Source organism: Gobio gobio (assembly GCF_949357685.1).
Source record: "Gobio gobio genome assembly, chromosome: 2".
Classification (NCBI taxonomy): domain Eukaryota; kingdom Metazoa; phylum Chordata; class Actinopteri; order Cypriniformes; family Gobionidae; genus Gobio; species Gobio gobio.
Window position 1 is genome coordinate 33,843,188 of NC_137098.1, and position 12,690 is coordinate 33,855,877.

The 12,690-nt window shown below is 37.2% G+C and overlaps 1 protein-coding gene across 2 annotated transcripts in view; it reads right to left on the reverse strand.

The window, feature by feature from the left end:
• dpy19l3 (dpy-19 like C-mannosyltransferase 3) overlaps positions 1-12,690 on the reverse strand; it is a 51,561-nt gene that overhangs the window by 10,421 nt on the left and 28,450 nt on the right. For both annotated transcript variants that reach the window (XM_079810927.1, XM_079810926.1), the window contains one exon: positions 3,743-3,875. In XM_079810927.1, coding sequence (XP_079667053.1) covers positions 3,743-3,875 — 133 coding nt within the window. The remainder of the gene's footprint in view (positions 1-3,742; positions 3,876-12,690) is intronic.

The following is a 12,690-nucleotide window of genomic DNA, read 5'->3' on the forward strand; positions in this document are numbered from 1 at the left end:
TCCAGCTGTGTTGTTTGCTATTCTGATAATTTTGCATTCATTTTTCAATATATTTTTAAATGCATTTTGTTTGTTTGTTTTTTTATCCATGACCGCAATCCATTTGACTAGGGCTGCCCCCTAATAGTAGACTAAACGTTAATAGACAAAAAGAGGTTTAGTGAGACCAACATTTTATTATTCATTAGATGTAGAAAAAAAACGAACAAAACGCTCTAACATAAACCAAGATAAATGTGTGCTATTATTGGGCACATATCCAAGTAAAAGTATAGCGCGCTTACTGTATGACATGGGAGGCGCCAGCGCAATCACTCCTTTTTACCTGATATCTGCGGAAACAACTCAGATAAGAGTAAGACATAATTCGATAATGTAAATGGTCTACTTTTATTTGTGAAAACTCAAAATAACAACAAAACTTTGTGCTTTTGTAAAATAATGAAAACAAACAGGATGCACTTTCTGCCGTCTCAGTCTCTGTGAACTGGAGCGCGTCACAAAAATTAACCGAAACTCAGCGTATAGGCTACTTGCCTCACAGACATAGGATCTATATAGAAAGCTTGAAATGTCTACTTTTAAACGAACCAACTGAGCAGAGAAGCTATGAAATGCTGTGAGCAGTGAGCAGTATTGTTCTTGAATTAAACACAATTTGTTTTTGTTTTTTAAAAAACGGGTAATGTTGGAATACATTTCAAGTTGTCTGGTAGAGAATTCCATAATTTTGCCCCTTTTACTGAAAAGGCAGTTTGGGCAAATGATGTTCTACAGAAAGGAATGCTCCAATTGCCTTTTGACACTGAACGGGTGATGGATCTAGTACCACTTTGCTGTTCTGTTATTATTTTGCAAAGGGGTAAGGGAGCAGCATTATCTAGGCATTTGAAGACCAGTTTAACAGAGTGCAGGGAGATAAAATTAGCAAAACTTAACATCTTATATTTAATTAGAATTTGGCAATGATGATACCTTATTCTCTTGTCCAGGATTTTCAAGGCTCGGTAATAAAGACACTCTATAGACTTAACTGATGACTGGTGAGCTTGGGACCACGTGGTTAAGCCATACGATATGCGTGAGAAAATCATAGAATTTATCAAAATAAATGCACAGCCAAGAGTCAAACAGTTTCTTATCATCCTAAAACAGCCCAGGTTGGCCTTAATGGTTTTACTGATTTTCTTGATAATCATAGTCTATGATTATTCCCTGATACTTTAATTCTGGTACTTGTTCAATAAGCTCCCCATCAATTTGTACATTCAGTGCTTGAGTTAGAAGTCGTTTTTTAATGGAAAAGAAGACGTAGTTTGATTTTTTAGTGTTTAAGATTAAACAAGATGAGGTCAGCCAAGATTATATTTTCTTTAAGTTGGCATTTAGAAGTACAGGTATTACCAGATGCATACACCACTGTATCATCTGCATACATCTGCAAACCTATATCTGAACATACATCTGGTAGATCATTAATGTAGAGACTGAAAAGTATAGGTCCCAAGACAGTGCCCTGAGGGATCCCTGTTTCAATTTTAAGAAAGGTGGATCTCACATGATTAATTACAACACATTGTTCACAGCCATTTAAATATGATTCAAACCAGGACAGCGAATTTGGAGATTAAGGTCTTATGATTTATTGTATCAAATGCTTCTTTTTAGATCTAGAAATACAGTATGTAGATATAAATGGCTCATTCTAAGGTAATAAAAACATAACGGTACATTATGTAAGATCTTAATACGCCACAGAAAACATAGTTATGTATTTTATATTGCATTTCTGTCAATAGATCCTCCTAAATATTACACAGTAGACCTTTAAATTAATATAAATGTGTGATTAGTCGACTAATGGCTAACTAGTGAACACCTAACTAGTCAACTAGAAAAATATTTAGTCCTACATTTGGGGGCTTTATTAAATTTTCCCCCAACAATTTTTGGGGACTGTTAAAAAAAAATTGCTTGCGGAGTCCATGCACAACACGGAGAAAAGAATCTCCAATCAAATGGCGTAGCAGATGGGTATGAAGGCCACAGTTTTCAGCAGCCTTGGTTATGCAATTATTTGAAATACATTTTTTCATGAAAAAGATGAACCAAACTAACCAGCTACAAGGTGAGTCCCAACATTACAAACTTTGATTCAAAGTTCGAAAAAGATCGAAAATCGGGCTCATAAATCTAAAATAGCATGCTGTCACCTGCTATCAAACAAGAACACAGATTGACTTCTATTATTCATTTGAATTGGCTTCAGGCACATCCCAAGTTGTTATTTGTGAAACAACATGAAACGTTTAAAAATGCATGAAATTGATCAAACTTTGATTTGATTTGACTTAATTTTAATGAATAGTATGTTTATATAAACAAGCAAACATATTATTGTATTGGTTGCGTCTCGATTGTAAAGTAAATAAAGGTACAATAAGGTAAGGTAAATCTGGAAACAGTGTAAACATCAAATTGATCTAGTACATGAATTTATGCCAGTCTTGCCAGACTAATATAACTCAAACCCAGAGAGGACTGCCACATCCACCACACACTTTCGCAACCTCTCTGCATGCCTCCAGTTGGAGAACCTCTGCTTTAATGTACTGATTTGATGGGTATTTTGGCTCCTTCAGGTTAGATCAATTCTCATCAACTCTCTGAATGAAGCAAGAACATTAGAGCAGAGTCTGGTCTTCCACCAACTGTTCAGATCCATATTTTCTTCCTCCACACTCATGCACAAATGTGAGAATGAACACACCCTCATTCGATCATCAGAAATCCTCCTCTGACTTTTACAACCGATTAACCTCAACAGATGTCCGGTAGTTAAGCTAAAGAAAACACGACTGTTTCTTTCAGACAAAAATGGAAGAGAGAGAGACGGCTGATATAATCAAGAATTCCAGCTCAAATCAGATGAGGATTACACTTTTGAATCAGAATGTTATAAATGCCCTCCCTGTTTCCTTTATACACCATGATTCGAAAGTCATGGCACATATAACAGCAGTGCTGTGGAGATTATTTCACTTCATAAAGACACCCACTGATGTGTCAAACTTCCAACCACCCCAATGAGAAACATAATTAAATTAAACGAATTATGCCAAAAGTCACACTTCTTCTGATGAGGCCAAGTGTATAACAGTGCATATGTCATTAGGAAAGCTCTTAAAGAGAATTTATGAACCATTTGTTCATGATCTTCTTGATGCGGTCCATTTGTAAGCTCATCATTAAGATTATCAACTGATTTGTTAAGGTACACACTTACAGACTCCACTGCGTTCATTCCGTCTAACAGTATCTTAAGAGTTTTTAGTGTTACTATCTTGTTTATTTCACACTGATTTATTGCTGCTTCGTTTCTTTCAATTTACATAATGAGGCATGAATGCAAAAGAAACGATTCGATTCTTTGCTCATATGGTTCTGAGAAGTCTTTCGTTTTTGGTGCAGACCACATGTTCACTTCTGAAGCAAAACATTATTATGTATATTTTATTAAATAATATTCATTCAATAAAATATATGTATATTTTGTGACTGATATGACACAATCATGAACCAATACTACTGAAAAACCTTCTCCGGACTGGTGTTGCAACATTTTAGTATTGGCAACAAGTAAACAAAAACTTGACCTGGAGGTCCTGGACATAGTAGAACTTGGATTGAATTGTGATTCAAACAAACTTAACAAGAGCTAAAACAATGCTGAGACTCTTACCTGTCTGGTCCTCTCCCTCAGCGCCTGGTCCTCGTAGTGTGGATGGTTTGTCAATACTCTCCCCGTACATAGCTTAATTCCAGCCAACAGCTGCATGCTGCCTGCAAACACTGCCCGTTTGGGCGTCTTCAATCTGTCGAGAAAAAATAAACATGAGAGAGCTCTGTTACATACACTTCTCAGGTTTCACTAATACATCAGGGCAGGGGATTGCACAAGAGGGATGGATATGTACTGGTGGCATTTATGAGAAAAGGTAAATCTGCAGACATTTATTTCAGGTGAAGGGGGGGAAATGTGAAATGGTTCAGTGTGGAGGGACGCAGTCATTTGTACACTCCCATCACCGATGTCTGAAGCGCATAAGGTTGGAAATCTACCGCAGGCTGAAAAGGCACTCTATCTGAATGTGTTCTTTCTGCTGTCATTTTCTATATGTGCATGGCATGTAGGAAAGTGCTGAAGCTATATGTTTTTTGAATAGCCTTACAGATGTTTCAGAGGCCATCGGTTTATCAAAACATAACCTTTCGAATTCAGCTTAAACATTCTATCAGCATCTACACCAGACAGGAGCCTCGAGGAGAAGAAAACTGGTTCCATGTTTTGTTGAAAATTCCTTTTGCATTGGTAAAAGCAGCTACATTTTCCAGATTCTGGCATAAACACATGATGTGTGACATGCCCTCATCCTCAAAAACCATTAATAAAACTACAAAGTCAAAGGTTTTCTGAGAAACACTGTTGATATTTGAAATCAACCCAAACAGACACAACCCTGTCTGCATTGCTCCGCCCCCAAAATGCAAGAGTGGATATCTCTTTATTATAGCTGAAGTGAAGCAAAATAATGAGTCATGAAAAAAAAATCCTAACATGACGAACGAACGACAAGGAAGAACCAAAAGTGAACATACAGTACACAAGCAATAATTCATTGTTAGTCGCAAGTAGCACACCAGCTAAAGACTACCAACGACACTCAAAACTGTCCTGTTACTATACCTTACATTATAAAATCAGCATATCTTGGTACTGTGAAACACAGCAATCCAATGTTAATCACATCTGTTTTCAAGTCTTCCCGCTTTGGTCTCTCTAGCGCTGGAATGTTCTTGCCTGATAAATGGTAAATGGACTGCATTTATATAGCGCTTTCAACAGACCCATGGCCATCCAAAGCGCTTTACACATTGCCTCACATTCACCCATTCATACACCGACAGCCATGCAAGGCGCCATCCAGCTCGTCGGGAGCAGCTGGGGTTAGGTGTCTTGCTCATGGACACCTCAACACTTGGTCAGGTGGAACCGGGGATTGAACCACCAACCTTCTGGTTTGTAGACAACCTACATGAACCACTGAGCCACTGCCGCTGATCATATCCCTTCTTTTTCCAGTGTTATTCCTGACATTTTTTTTTATTTTAGAATGTCTCTCAGCCATCTCTCTTTCTACACTCTTTCTTTAAATCTCTCATGAGGACACGCCCCCACTTTCAACAACGTTTCTCAGAAATCACTTACTGCTCCTTTAAAAGAAAATGTGATCCAAACTGAAATAGATCTGCAACCAGAATAAACATTTGTGCAGTGTATTATCTAAATACTTAACATCAAAGGAATCTGAACATCATAAAACAAAGTTACACTGTATTTGAAGGTGTTCTTGTTACAGTTTAATTACACAAATAAATAAAAAATATTTTCCTCAAATTGTTGAAAATGTGATAGGTCATCACTTGATGTCTGACCCAACATAATCTGGGTCCCGAAGCAAAACAAGTAAAAACAGTCACTGATTAAAAAAGCAGCCTCGAGCACTCAAAAGTCCCACCCCATGTCTGTTCAATTTGTTTAGGCAATAAAACGAAATATTGTTACAGACATCTTGTTTCAAGGTTGGCTGCAGCTCAAGCCAAAAACGACAGTGTCTGAAGGTTATAGAGGATTTGATGGTTTCATCTCTGTCCAGTCTAGAATGAGTTTGATTAAATACTGGATCCATGGCTGAAATGTTTCATTACAGAAGAGCAAGTATGGTCATTATGGGTCAACCATGAACATGGACGCTTACAGGACAAACTTGCTCTGAGTTCAATAACTTAATCCAAGAGTCTAAGTGCTACACATAAAGTCATAAAGTCCTTGTCAATAACAAACCCTGCTCCATCTCTGTCCGTTCCTACCACACACAAAACGATGTTAACATAGGGGACAGACTCACAAACTCACACAGGGTGACTAACAGCTATTTTCTCATAGCTTACTAAAACAGCAATGAAGGAGCAAAGAAAGAAAGAAAAATGCCTCCAATTACAGTGGGTTTAAAGTATTCGCATGACCTTCACCTCCGAGACAAACTTCTGATCACATACACAGCACAACACATTCTGATGCTAGTGGGGAATGTGGATGGGAAAATGAGGCAGAAAGAGAAAGAGATAGCAGCCCTCAGAGTAGATTCCAAAATAAAATTCAAATGAATTCACTGAAAACATTCTAGTCTATAGATACATTTTCAGATATCTTGTGTTGCTCCAGTGTACTGATGTGTTCTCTAAACCTATGGAGGTTTTCCTTCAAACAAGTGAACTAATCTGCAAGACAAAAAGCACTCATGGGTCAGTCCGTGTCAAATCAGCCAGAATTAAAGACGCGTGTTGCTGCACCCACTCACATTTTGTTCATTGTTTATTTGTTACATGGGACCTATAACTAAGGTCTAATTATGATTGCTGGCCACATAAGAAGAGACAGAGACAAACTTATTCCCTTCAGGTTCAATTGGTTTATTGTTTCAAATTAATTTATAATTAACCCCGGAAAGTTGGAACAATGTGGAAAAATAGACTTTGGTATTGGGTCCTTAATTACACTCATAAAAGAGCCAGGACACTAATAAATGAGTTTTGAGATTCAAATAAGATTATTACAAATAATAGTAATACAAGTCTCTGTGTATTATGAGCATAATATAAGATTTTATTTTATTGGGGTATATGGTATAATATTGTGCTCATTTTGAGACTAATTTGACAATGTTGACTAGGAGACAAAATATTCACAAAATATTCAAACACTGTATGAAAAAACAGCCTAATAAGCTTCAGACAAGACTCCAAAGTAATGTTCTCACAGCTCCACCTCCATTTTTCCACTCAGACAAATTTCTATCAAATATCATCCACAGAGAAGCACATGATTAACTACAGTACCACAGATCTAATCAGAGACAAAGGATCTCCTCCTTGGCCTTCCTCTCCCTTATAAACCTTTTTTTCACACTTCCGACACAGCAAAAGGCTTCAATAATAGAGTAAAGAAACTTCTGTTTTATCCTTCATCAATAACAGGGACCATAGAGCAGAATTATTATGGATTTGAATGCTCAATTCATCACCAGTAAGACATCTAAACAGCCGATCTCACTTTCGTATGATTTCACAGGGATGACAAAACAAAGACAAATGGCTTCCTGCTATTCGACACGCATGACAGCATGTATTTTATGGTTTCAGTGGTGACTACATACATGTGTAAGCAGCAGTTACTGCGAAAAAGATTGAATACTAGTAAAGTTTGCATTGTTTTCATGATCTTACTAGTGAATATAATACCCATGTAGAATTTCAGAACAATTTTACAATTTTAAAAGTCCTAATCTCCCAAGACAAAAAGCACTCATGGGTCAGTCTGTGTCAGTGTGTTGCTGCACCCACTCACTTACAAAAGTAAAGTCTCTGTGTATTATGGGACCTAATTTACACTCCTAAACCTCTTAATTAAATAATTTAATGAAAGTTAAATTCTTAATTTCAGTGGATTGACTGACGGAGGTTTCACAGGAACGGTCAAACCAAAATCTATTCAGACACCTTCAACATTTTCTCACATTATCACAGTTTATTCACTATAGTTTAGAAAATGGTAATAAAATGTCACAAGAACTCAGAGTTAAACTGTGTCAGAACAAATTCATCTTGAAAATGTCAGATAACTTTGATAGAAAGGTATGTAATGGATTACAAATCAATCAATCAGCTGTTAAATTTAAGTACACAAAGATAATACCAATTTAGGTCAACCAATTACCAAGCAATGCTTATTTTTGTTCAGTCTGTGGTGTAAAAGGTTGCATTAGCAATTCAAGAAAAAACACTTAAGCCAAACATGGTCAGGTCAAAGTGTCTGAATAATTTTGTTCCCACATTGTTATCGATTTTACTGGTAGTCCACTGTATAAAGAATTTTTGGGTATAATATGTCACAGTTTACTTTATTTTGCTATCCTCACTAGCAGTGTCCTGCACCCATTAGTAAAAATATATATCTGGTGTCTGAATAATTTTTTGTTTAATTGTATAAAGATAAATGTATATGAGAAAATACATTTGGATCCAATGTTAACAATTACAAAATTAAATTATTAATAATAATACTAATAAATAAAAAAATAATAATGACTATGTCCCTGCTGTTAAACGTAAAAAAAATGACTATGTCCCTGCTGTTAAACGTAAAACTAGCTCTAAATGGTACCTTTGTATGTAATTGGCTGCAATAAAAAACAGTGAGTGTGTTAATAATTTTACTTGTGAGCATTAGGTTAGTGTTAGGAGTGCGAGTTAACTGTGTGTAACTGTATTTGCGTTCACATGTTTTGTGGGGGAAAGGTTTTGTTCTGTTCTGCAATGACATAATGGGGATTTACAGAATTACCTCCACCTGGTCTTAAATCTACACTGGCGTAATGTCTTTTAACCAAGGAATTTCTGACTAGACTGACCTTTGACCTCTCCCACAGTGCATCATTTTCTGCTCTTGTGGGTCTCTATGTAATTACTCCATATTGACAAGGGACTGCACTGGCATCTACCAGATTTACATTTAATTTCAGATTTATATTCTCTTATGTAAATGTCAGCTTATGTTAGACTGCACCCTGCTGACATTATAAAAATTGATTAACGTCATTAATATTCCAACATGTGGGACATAGAGGGTGGCCTGTGCATCCATATCTTCATAGACGTCTACACATGCAGTACATCTCTTTAGACAGAAATGCTTTTTGATTTCAGTAAGCAAAATGAACTACCTCCCATTAGATTTATGTTGATCCACATTTATAAATACAGATAAATCAGTCCATGTTGGGCAATTCTTGTTTAATAAGCACTCAATCATTTCAAAGGCTGAAATTAATAATATGGTTGGATATGTCAGTCATGTTCCCTGAGATATCTCGATGTCATCGGCTTAAACCACTGTGTACCAGTACCCTGTACTCAAAGCCACACTCGCATACAGTACCTAGACCTAATTGTCTAAATTATCATTCATTAGAAATGCCGTATGGCAGTCATCAGTATATTCTTTTGATCTGGGTCAGAATAATAAGCGCTCTACGTTCTGCACAGACGATTTGTCAAAGGGTGTGATATTTTGTCAGCATAAAACATCACTAAAAAATCTTTCGGGTGATGAATGACATCTAAAAAGTCTGTCAACACTTCAAAAGCGAAGAGAGATGCAGGTGATGGATATATAGAAAGGTAGATGAAAGGATCAATGACAAATAAGAGTGTGAGAAATGAAAACAATATTTTTTTTATGTAGTCTAAAATGCCTGTGCCAAGTTTTTAAAAATGTAACCTTTGTATTAATGATACGATATGGGGGAGGAGTGATTTTTTTCACAATTACTGTACTCAGACACAAACAGAAATGTTCATATAGCCTTGCTTAAATGTCCTTGAGATGGCAGGGGAGCAGACAATGAGATGCACTGCATCACACACAAAAACAAACTGGCCAGTGTGGGGATAAAGCTACATCGGGATGGGATCGGAGTGCTCTCGAGTTGTGTGGAACTTAATCCTGTGTTTCAGAGCGAGAGAGAGAGAGAGAAAGAGAGAAAGAGACGGAGGCAGGCATAAGGGAGCATCTGACTGAGGGGTTCACAGAGTGATGATAGACCGATTGATCGGGCGAGAACAACTTAAAATGTCAATGATTGATCTGCACGCAAAGAGAATGAACTCGAATATAATGAAATTTCACTCTATAGGTTTCAGAAGTCCCTTAACCAAGTAATTTGGGACCAGTAAACCTATTTGTAACCAAGCCACAGGAATGTGCAATAATTCAGGCAATCATGTGTCTGAGACTTCCTGTTAGAATCCGCAACAACTGGAAAAATTACAAAATTAACAAATCTCAGTGGTAAAACAAGAAAAATGACAGGTGCAAAATGGTGTCGGCTAACCTTTCATTTGTGTAAGGAGAGCGTATATTTTGTGTTTGTGAATTAGTGAAATTCTTCTGGAGTTCAAACAAGTCGAGCATTTTCAAACACAGCTATTAGCGCTGAGTTTGTGAAATATCTCCACTGAGACATCTCCAACATCCTCTCCATTGAGACATCTACAGCAGAAGAAGCATCAAAAGCCACTAATTTGATCAAATTAGAAAGGAAAGAGGCTAGAGTGACAATTAGAGTGGAAGTGAAAGCGAAGATGTCGAAAACACGAAGAAAAGAAAAATAAAAACCAGAGAAAACAGCAGGAGGAAAATGCGTCTTTGCTCAGATGGGGAACACAAATTACTCGTGCTCGGAGGGGCTGAGAAAGTTTTTTCTTCAGAGAAAACAAAAGACTAATTTATCTTCATTATTTCAAAACAAGGCAACATTCTGAAATAACTCCTTTATGGGGGCTATAACAAAAGGGTGCACAGTAGAAAACTACAAAACAAAAGAGGGAAAAATTAATTACATGGCAGGGAGACGTTTGCAACGATAAGGCTGACTGTGATGACAGAGTCTCAGAACTTCGACAAAGGACGCGCTTCCATCTACGGGACAGATGCGGTTCGACTGAAAGGCCACTGATCACTCATGAAGAGAAGACGCATACACATGACACCCTCCCTGCAAAGCCTTCTCAGCTGATCTGCAGAGATTGTAGGCTCTAGACTGTTAGTTAGAGATCATGATGGCATTTACATGGGTGGTTTGTGCTACGAACTAGCCCGGTGGTTCCCAACCCCTTTTTAACGGGACCCCTTTTTTCAAGTCAAAAACAAAAAGACACAACTTATCCAAAAGACATCCGTCAGCTCAAAGTATATTCAGGTTTTTACGACTTTTGTATGTGTACTGTACGCTCAGCTCACACATGGACCTTGCATCTTTTTCACAATTTAGTTGGCCACCCTGAAAAGGGCCTTTTATTCACATTTGAAAAAGAAATTGAATATTCGGAACAACAATAAACTACTAGGAGATGGCAACAATAATAGATGCCGTGGTCTTTTTTTGGTCATAAATTCTAAAGAGAAATACTCAGGCAAAGATAAATATAGAGTGCATGTGTCAACCAACTGTGTTTGAGCCAAAGAAGGTATACAGTATACCAAGACAGTGCATAAAGTATGGGAGAAAGGGTACGTAAGGATTGGTTTTACTGCTAAGACAAAAACCTGAGATCCAACACCCTGCAATAAAACTCACTAATCTGGAGAGAAAATCTGAGAAAAAGAGAGTAGGACACCACCTTGCCAAAACTTCTCCCCTTGTATCCCCACTCTCCCTACTCCCTCCCCTTCCCCCTGATTGTCTATATACCACATATGATGCATCTTGTGAATCTATTGTTTTTCTCTTTCATGTTTGGTATCTTTTTAAATGTCTTAAGTGCGATTGGTACTCAATTTCACTGCAGTCACTGGTAGTATGAGAAAGATCGAAACTTAGGAGAATTCGGTTCTCCTTTTTGAGTGGTGTCTCTATCTGATCCTCTCCCCCGAAACCAGGTGTTTGTATAGTAAACATGTACAACCCTATTGTTCTGGCCTGGATATTTAAGGAAGGGTGGCAGAGCTACCACTTGGGAAATTCTGTAGCCAGAAACCCCCATGCGATGATGTGTCAATGTCTTAAAGACACTCGCACACCACTGTGTGTCCGTTGCCAGATATGATGACTCTTTGAAACTATTTTCATATTAACTTTGTAATTGTGTTTTATATTTTATGCTGATCAGTTGAGTACATTGGATTCATTTGAATTCTTTTTATTTGATGTTCTGCCAGGCCAAAATAAATGTTAATCTTGATTTATTCTGTATGATTCTGAAATCATTATTTTAGTAGTGATCAATGATGAGTTTAGTAGTGATCAACTCATGATCAGCTGTTAAGTTACAAATGCAACAAATTTAACAAAGTCACAAAAAAATTGGAGTCAGATTAAATTATTCATGGAGTCAGAGTTAAAATTAGATACCCACATTTTAATAAATGAAGTGTTAACTTCACAGAAACGATGAAAAGGCATACACGCATTATACCTTTGCCCACACCGTTGGATTCAGTCATTGGGCTGATGTTTTATTACTGATCTTGTTTGGCAATACTTTTTTGAGATTTCTGTATTTCCCAATTCAAGTAGATGGGATTTAGTCATGCACGTCTGAAATTGCCCAGAGGCGCTGCAAATATGGCCGCAGAGTGAACTAACTTTCCTTGAAAGGAAGGTTTTGTTTCATGCACGGTATGAAAAAAAGGATACATGGAAAGTCTATGCATCCAGCTGTACACATTCACAAGCATTCATGTCATCAAACTGAAGTTTATTTTGGGCTTAAAGCCCCCGTGTAGTCAATCATTTTATCCCTTAAAAAAAAATGTGATCACCAAAATTGCATTTTTACACTTTTTTTTCTTCATGCCTTAAAATATCTGGGATATATTAGGCAGCAAGTGAACATTTTGTCTTTAAAGTTGATGTGTAAGAAGCAGGAAAAAATGGGCGAGCGTAAGGATTTTAGCAAGTTTGCCAAGGGCCAAATTGTGATGGCTAGATGACTGAGTCAGAGCATCTCCAAAACTGCAGCTTTTGAGGGGTGTTTCTTGTCTGCAGTGGTCAGTATCTATCAAAAGTG